This window comes from Cherax quadricarinatus, chromosome 17, assembly GCF_038502225.1.
Source record: "Cherax quadricarinatus isolate ZL_2023a chromosome 17, ASM3850222v1, whole genome shotgun sequence".
In the NCBI taxonomy this organism is placed as follows: Eukaryota; Metazoa; Arthropoda; class Malacostraca; order Decapoda; family Parastacidae; genus Cherax; species Cherax quadricarinatus.
The window spans coordinates 5032805-5047934 of record NC_091308.1 but is presented as its reverse complement, the minus strand read 5'-3'; the positions used below and the strand labels follow the sequence as shown (position 1 = coordinate 5047934).

General features: G+C 38.0%; 1 protein-coding gene across 3 annotated transcripts in view; it reads left to right on the top strand.

Moving 5' to 3' along the window:
* LOC128686394 (kinesin heavy chain) overlaps positions 1–15130 on the top strand; it is a 609520-nt gene that overhangs the window by 543315 nt on the left and 51075 nt on the right. For all 3 annotated transcript variants that reach the window (XM_070085754.1, XM_070085756.1, XM_070085757.1), the window contains 3 exons: positions 4057–4200; positions 5029–5213; positions 8495–8596. In XM_070085754.1, the coding sequence (XP_069941855.1) occupies positions 4057–4200; positions 5029–5213; positions 8495–8596 (431 nt within the window). The remainder of the gene's footprint in view (positions 1–4056; positions 4201–5028; positions 5214–8494; positions 8597–15130) is intronic.

Sequence of the window (15130 nt, the reverse complement as noted above, 5' to 3'; positions counted from 1 at the left end):
AGAGGGAACTGACAGGAAAACCAGTATAAGAAATGATGGACTATGTGGCAACAAAATGCAAGGAGGCAGAGGAGAGGTTTGTTCCCAAGGGAAACCGTAATAATGGGAAGAACAGAACGAGTCCTTGGTTCACCCAAAGGTGTAGGGAGGCAAAAACTAGGTGTACTAGAGAATGGAAAAGGTACAGAAGACAGAACTCAGGAAAATAGAGATTAGCCGAAGAGCCAGAAACGAATATGCACAGATAAGAAGGGAGGCTCAGCGACAATATGAAAATGACATAGCATCAAAAATCAAGACTGACCCGAAGCTGTTGTACAGCCACATCAGGAGGAAAACAACAGTCAAGGACCAGGTAATCAGACTGATGAAGGGTGATGGGGAATTCACAAGAAACGACCGGGAGGTATGTCAGGAGCTCAACACGAGATTTAAAGAAGTATTTACAGTGGAAACCAGTAGGACTCCAGGAAATCAGAACAGGGGGGGGGGGCACCAGCAAGTGCTGGATGAAATACATATAACCAAGGAGGAGGTGAAGAAGCTGCTGTGCGAACTTGACACCTCAAAGGCGGTGGGACCAGACATCATCTCTCCGTGGGTCCTTAAAGAGGGAGCAGAGATATTGTGTGTACCATTAACAAAGATCTTCAACACATCATTTGAAACTGGGCAACTCTCCGAGGTATGGAAGATGGCAAATGTAGTCCCAATTTTTAAAAAGGGAGGCAGACATGAGGCACTAAACTACAGACCTGTATCACTAACGTGTATAGTATGCAAGGTCATGGAGAAGATCATCAGGAGGAAAGTGGTGGAGCACCTGGAAAGAAATAAGTGTATAATTGACAACCAGCACGGTTTCAGGGAAGGAAAATCCTGTGTCACAAACCTACTAGAGTTTTATGACAAGGTGACAGAAGTAAGACAAGAGAGAGAGGGGTGGATCGACTGCATTTTTTTGGACTGCAAGAAGGCCTTCGACACAGTTCCTCACAAGAGGTTACTGCAAAAGCTAGAGGATCAGGCACACATAACAGGAAAGGCACTGCAATGGATCAGAGAATACCTGACAGGGAGGCAACAACGAGTCATGGTACGTGACGAGGTGTCATAGTGGGCGCCTGTGACAAGCGGGATTCCACAGGGGTCAGTCCTAGGACCTGTGCTGTTCTTGGTATATGTGAACGACATAACTCAATTCAATTCAATTCAAAGTTTATTCTCTATAAAGATTACAATGTTGAATTTACAGAATTTGGTTGTTGTGTGGTTTACATGTAGTTAAATAATGATTACAGAGTGTACCACTAGAACGCCTAGCATGGCTAGGCATTTCGGGCAGACTTAGTTTAATTCTTTATTTTAAAATATTACAAATTATGAGGTAAGTTGGTATTATGGCTAAGTGACTAAATACTAGTTTGTGAGTTTAGCAATGTGAATGCTTTTGTTTTGGCACAGTACATAGTTTCAGTATTGGAGTATCATAGGATTCATTATTTTAAGATTGAGATTAATATTTCTGTTTATGGTCAAATGGGTGAGTGAGTGTAAGTGTGAACCACCAGGTGGTATTCGTGTAGTTAGTTGATGGGGTGTATCAGGGAGATAAGATGTTTTCTAATGGTAGTTTTGAAGGTGATGAATGTGTCTGCAGTTCTAGAGTTCTCAGGTAGGGTGTTCCAGATTTTAGGGCCTTTGACATACATTGAATTTTTGTAAAGGTTTAGTCGGACACGGGGAATGTCGTAGAGATGTTTGTGTCTGGTGTTATGCCTGTGGGTTCTGTCACAACTATCAAGAAAGCGTTTTAGGTCAAGGTTGATATTGGAGTTTAAGGTCCTGTAGATGTAGATTGCACAGTAGTAAGTGTGGATGTACTGAACAGGGAGTAAGTTTAGATCTATGAAGCGTGGGGGGGTGTGTTGCAAGGGATGGGATTTAGTGATTATTCTTACTGCAGCTTTTTGTTGGGTTATTATTGGCTTTAGGTGTGTTGCTACAGTTGATCCCCAAGCACAGATAGCATAGGTGAGGTATGGATAAATAAGTGAGTGGTATAGTGTGAGAAGGGCATTTTGCGGCACATAGTATCGTATCTTGGAGAGGATCCCAACCGTTTTGGATACTTTTTTGGTTATGTGTTGGATATGGGTGCTGAAATTCAGGTTGTTGTCAAGGTATAGGCCTAGGAATTTGCCCTCATTATGTCTGGTAATTAGAGTGTTGTCGATCTTAATGTTAATTTGTGCATCTCCTGCTCTGCTACCAAACATAATATAGTAGGTTTTGTCAGTGTTAAGCGTAAGTTTATTGGCTGTCATCCAAGTCGATATTTTGATCTGCTCCTCATTAACAATGGTGTTGAGGGTGGCAAGATTAGGGTGGGAGATGACATAAGTCGTGTCGTCAGCAAAGAGAATGGGTTTCAGGTGTTGGGATACGTTTGGAAGATCATTGATGTATATTAGGAAGACCAGGGGACCAAGGACACTTCCCTGCGGAACTCCAGTATCAAGTGGCCATGTTGTTGATGCTGTGTCTTTAATGGTGACATACTGATACCTATTAGTAAGGTAAGATTTGAAATAAGCAAGCACATGGCCTCTTATACGGAAGGGATAGACTCAGAAGTGTCCTTGTTTGCAGATGATGTGAAGTTAATGAGAAGAATCAAATCGGATGAGGATCAGGCAGGACTACAAAGAGACCTGGACAGGCTACAAGCCTGGTCCAGTAACTGGCTTCTTGAGTTTAACCCTGCCAAATGCAAGTCATGAAGATTGGGGAAGGGCAAAGAAGACCGCAGACACAATATAGTTTAGATGGCCAAAGACTGCAAACTTCACTCAAGGAAAAAGATCTGGGTGTGAGTATAACACCGAGCATATCTCCTGAGGCGCACATCAATCAGATAACTGCTGCAGCATACGGGCGGATAGAGTTCCGATACCTCAGCAAGGATTCGTTCAAGACTCTGTATACCATTTACGTCAGGCCCATACTGGAGTATGCAGCACCAGTTTGGAATCCACACCTAGTCAAGCACGTCAAGAAATTAGAGAAGGTGCAAAGGTTTGCAACAAGACTAGTCCCAGAGCTACGGGGATTGTCCTACGAAGAAAGGTTGAGGGAAATCGGCCTGACGACACTGGAGGACAGGAGGGTCAGGGGAGACATGATAACGACATATAAAATACTGCGCGGAATAGACAAGGTGGACAAAGACGGGATGTTCCAGAGATGGGACACAGACACAAGAGGTCACAATTGGAAGTTGAAGACTCAGATGAATCAAAGGATGTTAGAAAGTATTTCTTCAGTCATAGAGTGGTCAGGCCGTGGAATGGCCTAGAAAGTGAAGTAGTGGAGGCGGGAACCATACATAGTTTTAAGGCGAGGTATGATAAAGCTCATGGGGCAGGAAGAGAGAGGACCTAGTAGCAATCAGTGAAGAGGCGGGGCCAGGAGCTATGACTCGACCCCTGCAACCACAAATAGGTGAGTACAAATAGGTGAGTACACACACACACACACACACACACACACACACACACACACACATATACAACAGGCCTAGTGTCTAACCGACATGTGCCTAGGACAAAATGGTAACTAATTAACTAACACACACATATTCAAAGATTGTAATTTAGATGTTTAGTAGGTAAATGATACACATTTTTTTTTAATTTCATTGGTAAACGGTCATCATAGCTGAAGCTTGAGGGTTTATACGCGACTGCCCCATGAAAGGGAATTTTCGTGTTGTATATCCTTCATTGTGACTGGGCAAGCTTGAAGCTGTTGTATATTATTCTTGTAATGTTAGATGCCAAGAAACGGTTGGGGTTGCTTTTATCACAGTTGATCAGAATCTTCAACGTCTCACTTTCCAGTAGACTGATGAGAATTATCCATGTTTATTCTTCAAAAATTTATTATTGCATGCTAGATGCAGCTGTACGTAAAATTTTGTGTATGTAGAAGATGCATAATGAATAATGGTTGCTAAATATCTAAACTCAATGCATGCTGGCTATTGCTCAACAGGGAGACTGCAACAAAAAGATAGACGAATATGAACGTGAGTTAAGTGATTGCAGACTTCTAATTAGCCAACACGAGGCTCGAATGAAGACGTTGCAGGAATCAATGCACGAGGTTGAGGTCCGCAAGAGACAACTTGAGGAACAAGTAAGTGCAACGAAAGAACTAAATGAAAATAAAGTAGTTACACTAGATGTTCAATTTAATATTTATTTATGTTCGATATACAACTAACTTAGATTGGAAATTACACGAAGCCTAGTTTTCATATCCAGTCTTTGATTTTAGATTTAAATTGTTTCAGTTTAGGTATTGTTATTTGTTTTTAAATTTATATGACTTAGTAATGTTATATTTTATTTGGAAATAACGAGTATAGTAAAGTCATTGTGTAATTAGCTTATATTTAACGAAATGAACAGCGAATCAGCAAATCCATGTATCCTTTTAATAAAGTTTCTAGAAAGGCACAGAACATAAAAATGTATTACTCAAAAATAAATTACGCGAAATTGTATTTTACATTTACGTTCACGTACGTGTAGTAATATCATTTATGTTAAGAGAGGTTAAGAGAAAGGAAGAAATGGTTAATGGGGTTTAAAGACTATCGACTGCACAGGGGTCATTAAGGCGGCACATAAACTTTACGCCATCAGACAAGAATAGTTTAATCCGTACAACAGATATTAAAACAGTCTCATCATATTTACATTGAGGGAAATGCACCTTTCTATGTAAATATCTTGTGGAAGTAGTGAACCTTTTCTCACAAGAAACCTGTACTGATCTTGTATAATTTTTCTGGCCAAACAGAAATTTTTTGAGAACATACTATGTATTATTTGTTTATATACGAAGGTCAAAGGTTAATATTTTTTTGTGAAAAAGTACAAAAGATTGATATTACAGATATTCTAACATTAGTATATTGTGTCCGTATCAGCAGAGATAATCATGATTAAATTTTAACAGGTTGACTCTCTTAGTGAAGAAGTGGCTCAGTTGAAGGCTGCCGAGGGCTTGACCGTGTCAGAGGGACTTTCAAAGGAGGCACTTGAAAAACAAATGGAAACTCACAGAGAACTTCACCAGAAGCAGGTGACACAACTCAGACTGGAGATAAGTGCCAAGCAAGCACTGGTGGAAGACCTCAAAGAGTGAGTTTACGTTTAAAGTATATTAGTATTACTGTGCTATTAGTGTTTCAGCAATATTTTATTTAGCATTAACATTTATAATGACAAATTTTAAAATGGTTATGTGTGGGTGTTGGTTAAAAAAATTTTTTTGACAAGATAAGAAACCTAATATGTTGTTCCACTGAACAAATCTGAATGAAATCGTAACGACACGATTGCAAACAAACCATAATACGGGTGGGGTTAGAACCCGCGATCAGAGTCACAAAACTCCAAACTGATTCATTAGCCACTGGGCCAGCTAGCTACAATAAGATTCGCCCAACTAGGTGTATTTCTACACCATAGGAAGGTTAGCATAGGTACCACTGTGACCACGAACGCAAGTTTTTACAGACGAATCTCCCGCTAGCGTGGCCGTAACGAACTCTAGCTTAAGTCCCCTCAAAGCCTATGCAAACCTTCCTATGGTGTAGAAATACACCTAGTTGGACGAATCTTATTGTAGCTAGCTGGCCCAGTGGCTAACGCGTTGATCTGGAGTTTTGTGACTCTGATCGCTGGTTCTAACCCCACCCGTAGTATGGTTTATAGTAATCTAGCTAGCTAAGATAGTTATTCTCTAGTTACTGCTGGCCACCTAAAAGCAGAGCATCCTCTGTCGATGCTCATGACCAGTTCATAATTGTTTGGGTGTCTTAAGAGGTTTACTCTACTTCTGCTGACGACCGCGTAATGCTGGTCAGATTATCCCAGAGAGGAGTACACTATAGTTGATGACGATAGAATCATGCTAGTGTAGTTATCTAGGAGAAGCCTGTCCTGTCTTCTAGTTGCTGCTGTCGATCTCCGAAAAGTCTAATTTTTTCCTCTCCGAATTTAGAAATTGTTGTGAACTGTTCAAGCAACAGCATTATGCTTCATTATTAATCTAGATGTTACGTAGATATTGTGGAAAATTGCATTTAACTGAATGTATCATTATGTACATAACAGTAAATGAACAAAGATAATTATTATTTATCAGTTAGACAAGTAGGAATTTGGGACACCTAGGTCGCAAAAAATGTCCCCCTTCAATACCTACCACTGTCATATCCACAAGTTGCTCTGGACCTATTAATTATAAATAAAAGATACATCACCAGGAATTCTGGTAAATATATAAATTTGTGGACTGTATATTAAAAGTAAAAAATTATATAATATATATAAATATATATATATATATATATATATAAATATATATATATATATATATATATATATATATATTATATATATATATATATATATATATATATATACATGTGTATATATATATATATATATATATATATATATATATATATATATATATATATATATATATATATATATATAACAGAAGGAGAATATATCTTAATCATAACACTCACAAATTTGACTGGAGATTAATTTGTCATGTACAGGATTCCCCCTTTTGCCTACATTTATGAAAAATTTACTGGCCAGAATTTAAACATAAATTAGACAGCTTATCTGAGGTTCCTGGAGTTGTGTCCTGTCCTGTCGCCTGATACTCAAATTATGCAGGAATGCATATCCAACAATTTCGCCTCCTATTTGAGAGGTGTCAACCCAATTTCACCTCTAGCTCACGAAAATTCTTCACATTATTAATTAACGTCTGTTCCTCTCAATTCAAAACAAACAACAATGGCGAATGTCCTTCTGCGCAGGCGCAGCTTCCCATTTTCGATAAATTTTATTAAATACAGTATGGCCATCTATTTACATATAACTACTGTATTTCTGGAAAATATATACAGTATTTTCCACAGATATTATGAATTATCGAGGATTTATGAAATAAGAATATTGAACAAGAACGTCTAGCTACAGTGAATATTTTACATGTTTGTTGATTAATAATATTAATAGATTCAAAGAGATTACTGCATCTTGCTAAAAAAAAGATAAAAAAATAGAGCATAAAATTACGCAAAACGAGAGGAAAACTTGAGAATAAAAATAATGCCTGATATCTCTGAGGTTGTATTACAATGTTTTTCTTCACAGTAACTAAATGGAATTGTAGAGGATGTTGAAAACTTTTTAAAATCCACTGTGCAATTCTTGTACGAAAAAAATAAGAAGTTTCATAGAAGTAAACAATAATCGCATGAAATTTCTAATTAAAATATATATTTAATCAATAAAAGAGTAAAAAGTGGCGCAAAACCTGAATTTCTTGGGAAATAATGAGAGACGGCTGAAGTAGAAATTGAAATCTCTGAAAACTTTTTTTAGCGAGTTTAAATAAAGGTAGAATATCTTTTGATTACAAGACTTCATGACTCGCGAAATCGTAATAAGACAACTGCAAACAAACCACAGTACGGGTGGGGCTCGAACTCACTGCAAGTAAATCTTACTCTAGCCAGCTTGCCCAGTGGCTTACGCACTGGCCTGGAGTTTTACGACTCACTTTCCGTGAGTTCGACCTCAATTCGCAACATGGTTTCAACTGACTTCACGTATGCATTTTTGTGCACTTTATGTTCATAACACATCCAGAAATCGAAAAATAAAGACTGAACGGCGATTTTGTCTGCTTTGAACCATTGTAAAAAGCGAGTGTCGAAGTTCGTTCAGGGGGAACCGACACTCCCTTCAGTGTTTGTTTCCTATGTGGGGGTAAATTCTGTATTATTTAAACTTCGGTACTGTAACTTTCATTCTTTACTAGTTGTCTTCCTTTCCATTTACTCTGGCTCTGCCTTCACTTTGTTCTGCGTTTCCCCACAAAATACAAGATTTGGGTACAAAGTATAAACAAAATGCCAACGAATAAATTCGATCCCGAGAAGCCATGTTGATACCTACAATACATAGATAAAGTCACATACGTATGCACTCTTCAAAATATTTGTCGAGGAAATGTTTTAGAACTCATGGCCAAATGTTTCCTCAATAAATGTACTGAACAGCACATATGTCTTTACATACCATCTTTATCACTTTACAACACTAGAGATGGACTTTATTTTTTAGATGGCTGAAGAAGCTACTAGTGGCAAAACGTTTCCTCAATATATGTCTTGAACTGTTCATACAATATGCGTTTTTTTTATCTATACAATAAGGAATTCACAATTAACCAAGCAGAAAATGAAGATAGTGAAGTTGTTAAAAAAATCTTTCAGTAAATACAGCATTTGAAATACAATTTTTGACAAGGCTAATATCCACATTATGTACTGTAGATAATATGATGGATTTAAAACAAACTGAGTGTAATGTTTTGCTCTCTGCAGCCAAAATCAGAAGTTGAGTGTGGAACACGAGCAACTGAAGGCGGAACACCACAAACTGAAGATCGAGGAAGCGGAGAAGAGTACACGCCTTCACGAGCTCATGTAAGTAACTCATCATAGATGGCACTGGCTGCACATATTATTTTAAATACAATTTCTTATATATTTAGTTTTGTTCAAGTTGACTGCTAAAGTTTTGTTGGAAATTACTCATGGATTGTAATGGATCGAAGATCTGTTGATTGTAACCCACAAAATCTTGTCAACCTCTCAAAAATCTTTATTTGACGGTAAGAATATTTTCTTTGTTTTTGAATTTCGAGTCGTTTGTACAATGGAATGATTAACACCTAGCAATGTCATTTAACATTATGGATTTAATGACAGTAATTGGTAATAAACTGATCACTAGCGACAGTGACCCTTGTAACAAACATTATAAACTGACCGCTGGTGGCAGTGACCCTATTTGATACGTTACAAGCCACAGGCAATGTTTACTGAAGCTTAATTATTATAGCACCTTATTTTGCAGAATGTACGAGCTTCATGCATGGCCTTTGCACCACAGTACTTGCATTTTTATTATTATTTCTGTGTGGCGGTCAACTTACTATCAAAGCTTCCAGTGAATACTTACCTGCAATATCATGTGAGTACAGAAGATAAAAATACTTAAGAGTAATTACTACAAACTAGTAGAAAGTAAATTTTGGAAGCTTAGTAAAGTAGTTTGTTTTGTGCTACTTAATAGGGAAAGACTACATCCTTGCTACTTAACAAATGCTGTAAACAGATAATTTGCACTAAGTGCAAAGTTTATTTAAAATGTTCCTTTAGACACATTTTGCAAAATCTTGAAAGCAACAAGCTAGTCTTATTTCAATAAACTCTTACACCAATGCGAAATATGTTTAATATTTTAATATGAAAAACCACATGTCAGAAAAGTGAAAATTGAATATAAGACATGTAATAATTTGCAACGAATTCTTTTTCGAAACTGTTAAATAATATTGTACTAAGACTGAGTATAGTTTTATATGATGGATAATTTGTTTGAAGACTTAATGAATGCTTCTGAGGTATTATAGTTACACTGGTGGTGATTCATACGTATGCATAATTTAATTTTTAAATTTTATTATATTACAGTGTGACGTGATTTAGACTTTCAAAAGAGCAAGAGGGCTTATATCAACCCTCTTGGGTCTTAAATCCATCATTGTATGTTCAATAATTTGTTCTTACTCTTCTTATGGTGTCCCATGCAGAACTTTCTCAACTACCAACATTTAACAATGCACATATATTTACATCATTCTTTTATTTAACTTATTAACTGGGGCAATTTTTTTACATATATTTTTGTATATATTATTTTTTATCGATGTACAATCTTCAAACTTTTAGTTAATTAATACAGGAGTAAGTATTTTATTTACTTTCTCCATTATATTTGGTTTTTGATCATTGATCAGAGGCCAGGCATCGCTTAGCGAGAGGAGGATCAAGCCTTCACTATTCGTAACCCTAAAGGTCCCACACGGGTTAGGCGTTTTGTGGAACAATACACTAAAAAATCCATTATACAGTAGACCGTTATATTATACTGTAGTTACGTTCCTGAAAATGTCGTGTTAGGTAAATCCATGTAAAATAAACTGAAGAACTTAGGGGAAAAATAGGGTTATGTTCCTGGGAGCTCCCAAAAAACCAAATATCTTTTTTTTTTTTTTTTAGACCAACAGATCTTACAAAAATAAAAGTGAACATGTAATTGTAGTTCACTGTTGTGATATATTATGTTTTTAACTGCTTAAGACTACAAATGCAACAGAAATAATAGTATTTGTTACCTTAAATTGTGGGTGCTGGCATTTGTCGATGATAGTAAAGAGAGTGGAGAGTTTTGTTGTGGTCCTACTGGGCTGAGGTGGATGGTAAAGGTCGATGGTTGAACTAGAGTGTGCATAAATTCTGTAATGGATTTCTGGGCTATTTTTACCCTGCAGTACATTATACAGCTGACGATAAGGTATCAGCTGCCAGGGTCCTCCTCAGTGAAAAAGTATATATCTTCTTCTTTCAATGTACCAGCCATATCCCACCAAGGTGGGGTGGCCCAAAAGGAATAAGTAAGTTTCTCCTTTCAAATTTAGTAATATATACAGGAGAACGGGTTACTAGCCCCTTGCTCCCGGCATTTTAGTCACCTCTTACGACACACATGGCTTACGGAGGAAGAATTCTGTTCCACTTCCCCATGGAGATAAGAGGAAATAAACAAGAACTAGTAAGACAATAGAAGAAAACCCAGAGGGGTGTGTATGTATATATGCTTGTACATGCATGTATAGTGTGACCTAAGTGTAAGTAGAAGTAGCAAGAAGTACCAGAAATCTTGCATGTATATGAGACAGAAAAAAGACACCAGCAATCCTATCATATAAAACGATTACAGGCTTTCGTTTTACACTCACTTGGCAGGATGGTAGTACCTCCCTGGGCAAGTGCTGCTGCCTACCAACCTACTACCTAGTTTATAGTATATATATATATATATATATATATATATATATATATATATATATATATATATATATATATGGCTTAAACAACTACTAAAACAAGTTAAATGTTTAATTAGTTGAAATACCATTAGACAGATAAAGTATTAACTTTAATGGCAGAACCGAGTTGTGATTCAAAAAGGTTACAAAGCATGATAAGATGCTACAACTGAAACATGGAGAAAAAGATTGCAGCAGGAATGTTAATGTAAGGTATAAGCATAATTATGGTGAAGGATTGTGTTTTACAAAGGATAAAAGAACAAAAGCAATTATCCTACCTCAGCTCATTTTAAAACTCCGGTCCCTCTAACGCATACCAACACCACCTAAGATACAGCACGCAAGTGCAAACTAATGTTAACGCAGGTACCCAGTAGGTGATCCCAGCTCTTCTCCATTGTGCACTGAACATGCTATGACTGAGTTACAATACTCTAAGTGAGAGTACTGAATACAAATAATTCTGACGTTAATTATCAATATTAATGAAACAAACGCACATTAACTGGTGAACGAGTCACAAAATGTCTCGCAACACCCTTGCCAGAATATAATCTTATCTGGATGACACCAGGGTGAGTAACACGCAAATAGGAATCATCATTTCAATTTAGATTCCACTACATGGATTACATAAAGGCGAATGTCATATTTATCGCACCAGATCCTAGGGTTTCTCTTGTGTGCCTCTGTGCACACAACTGTACGGTAATTAAAATAAGCTGATACATTGACCTTTAAGATTTTTTATGCAAAAACTGACTACTATAGCTTCAGTAACAAAGGTTTTATAATGCAGCTTTTTGAAATGTGAGAATCTACTTCGTATGGAGGCTTCAGTGAACTCTGGAATAGCATCCAGTCTGAATACCTATATTTCATCAGTACTGAAAATCCCAGTGCCATTTTTTTTTAGCTCAGTTCCCCTCGCCACCCAATACTTCCACGCGGTTTCTATTGTTACTAAGTACACACCCGTCTCCTTGCCTCGGTGTAGCAGCATGAAGAACAGCTTACTGCGAAGGTGTCTCTCAGTGTGCCTCAATGACCCCTTCACAGAAAATAGCTTTATACACAAAATAGCGTATTCTGTGTTCAGGGTCAGTTAACCATGTCAGGAATCCTACCACCAGTACTCTAAACTGTGGTGGAAGCAGTTGCGTGCCTCAAGGAATATTATAATAAAACTGCGCACAGAAATCATTCTCTACTGAAAACAAAAGTTGAAAAGCGAATGTTGGACTTATATAAGTTTATTAAAAGTAATTAAAGGTATTCAAAAGATGAAGACCGAGAGTATTGGAAATGAGTGTCAGTTTAAGTCATTCACCAACATAATAGGATTAATCAGCTATATTCTGAGAAAAGATGGCTGTAGAGTTAAATGTATGATAAAGTTCATAGCTGTCAATCAGGTAGTGCAAGACAACCAAACTATTAGAAACTGGTCAACTTGAATAGTGGGGTCAATAAATGTACTGTATACCTGGAGTATACTTGGAAAGGGCTTCGAGGGTCAACGCCCCCGTGGCTCAGTCTAAGACCAGGCCTCGTGGTGGATCAGTCTGATCAACCAGGCTTTTACTGCTGGCCGCACACAAACTGACGTACGACCTACAGCCCGGCTGGTCAGGTACTGACTTGAGGAGTCTGTCCAGTGCCTTCTTGAAGACATCCAGGGGTCTATTAGTAATCCCCCTTGTATATGCTGGGAGACAGTTGAACCATCTTGGGCCCCTGACATTTACTGTGTTGTCTCTCAGTGTACTCGTGGTGCCCTTGCTTTTCATTGGGGGAATGTTGCATCTCCTGCTGAGTCTTTTGCTTTCATAGGGCGTGATTTTCGTGTGCAACTTTGGTACTAATCCCTCTAGGCTTTTCCCGAGTGTAAATTATCATGTATCTCTCGCCTGCACTCCAGGGAATGCAGATCAAGGGCCTTCAACCGTTCACAGTAATTTAGGTGCGTTATTGTACTTATGTGTGTGGTGAAAGTTCTTTGTACAGTCTCCAGGTCAGCAATTTCGCCTTCCTTGAAGGGGGCAGTTAGTGTACAGCAGTATTCCAGCCTAGAGAGAACAGGCGATTTGAAGAGAATCATCATGGGATTGGCGTCCCTAGTTTTGAAGGTTCTCATTATTCATTCTGTCATTTTCCTAGCAGATGCGGTAGATACATTGTTGCGGTCTTTGAAGGCGACATCCTTTGACAATATACACTCCCAGGTCCTTCACAATACTTTTTCGCTATATTGTATGCTTAGAATTTGTCATATACCCTGTTACAGTTTTAATTTCATCAAGTTCTCCATATCTGAGTGAGTGAAATTTCTCTTCATTGAGCTTCATATTGTTTTGAGTGGCCCATTTGAAGATTTGGTATATGTCCGCTTGCAGTCTTGCGGTGTCTTCGATGGAGGTCACTGTCATGGCAATTCGGGTGTCATCCGGAAAGGAAGACATGGAGCAATGGCTTACATCTCTGTCTATGTCAGATATGAGGATGAATAGGATGGGAGCGAGTACTGTGCCTTGTGGAATAAAGCTTTTCGCCGTGGATGCCTCGGACTTTACTCTTTTTACTATTACTCTTTGTGTTCTATTTGTCAGGAATGTTATAGATCCATATACCAAGTTTTCCTGTTATTCCTTTATCACGCATTTTGTGCGCTATTACACCATTGTTACACTTGTCGAAGGCTTTTGCAAAGTCTGTGTACACTAATACATCTGCATTTTGTTTATCCTCTACAGCATCCACGACCTTGTCTTAGTGGTCCAATAGCTAGTTGGCGATCTTGCGACTGAGAACCCTTTTAAAGATTTTTATGATATGGGATGTTAGTGCTATCGGTCTGTAGTTCTTTACAACTGCTTTACTGCCACCTTTGTAGAGTGGGGACTATGTCTGTTTTTAGTGAGTGTGGGATGACTCTTGTGTTCACGTTCCCTTTCCATAGAATGCTAAAGGCACATGACAGGGGCTACTTGCAGTTCTTGATGAACATGGAGTTCCATGTGTCTGGGCCTCGGGTAGAGTGCATGGGCATGTCATTTATTGCCTTTTCCAAGTCTTGTGGTGTTAGGATAATATCAGAGATGTTTGAGATGACCAAATTTTGGGTTTTGCTCATAAAGAATTCATTTGGATTGTCGATCCTTAGTGTGGGTAACGGCTCGCTGAACACCGAGTCACATTGGGACTTTAGTATCTCACTCATTCCTTGGCTGTCATCTGTGTATGTTCCATCTCGCCTAAGCAGGGGCCCAATACTGGCATAAGAAATATTTTTTTTTAATTTCCTTTTATGGCTTTTAGTTCTTGCAAGTCTTGTCTCCTGGCAGATTCCTTCAGCTTAAGTTCGATATTTACTGTTTCATTGACCAATGCCTCCGTATTTCAGATATATTTGCTCCTCTCAGCAGCTCTGTAATTCTTCGCCTTCGTCTGTATAGGGAGCGTCTCTCTCTTTCTAGTTTACATCTTTCTTTTTCTTAATGGAATGTGCCTTGAGCAGATCTCAAGAACCACAGTTTATTTTTTTAGGCAAAGGTTCGGATCCATGTTATTTAGGATATCTTCCCAGACTGTTTCATTTAGGACATGGTTGACTTGTTCCCACTGTATGTTTTTGTTACTGAAGATGAATTTTGTGAAGACACCCTCATGACTGATCACATTTTGCTGGTCAGGAGCCCCGTGCATACATGTCTGTACCTCTGTGCTAGAAGTTACTGCAGGGATTGTAAAAACACTCATAAAGCTCTTAGTATCGCGACTTAAAACTTTTCTTTTATCATTTAAGGTGAAATTATTTTCCAATAAAATCTCAGGAAAGTAAAGAAACAGAAACAGTAAGATGGCGAATGAGAAGAGTAAAGTAAATGATTTGAAGCAGATGCAAGAAAACTGCGCTGGTAACTGAACCAGATATCATGCCCACACAATCCTGGAACTGACAGCCCGATTCTCTAGGAATGTTAAATTAAAGAATATTGTGACTAATGAGTTGTGGTTCATTAGTCATACTACTGGTTAACCGACAGAAAATGTTGCCTGG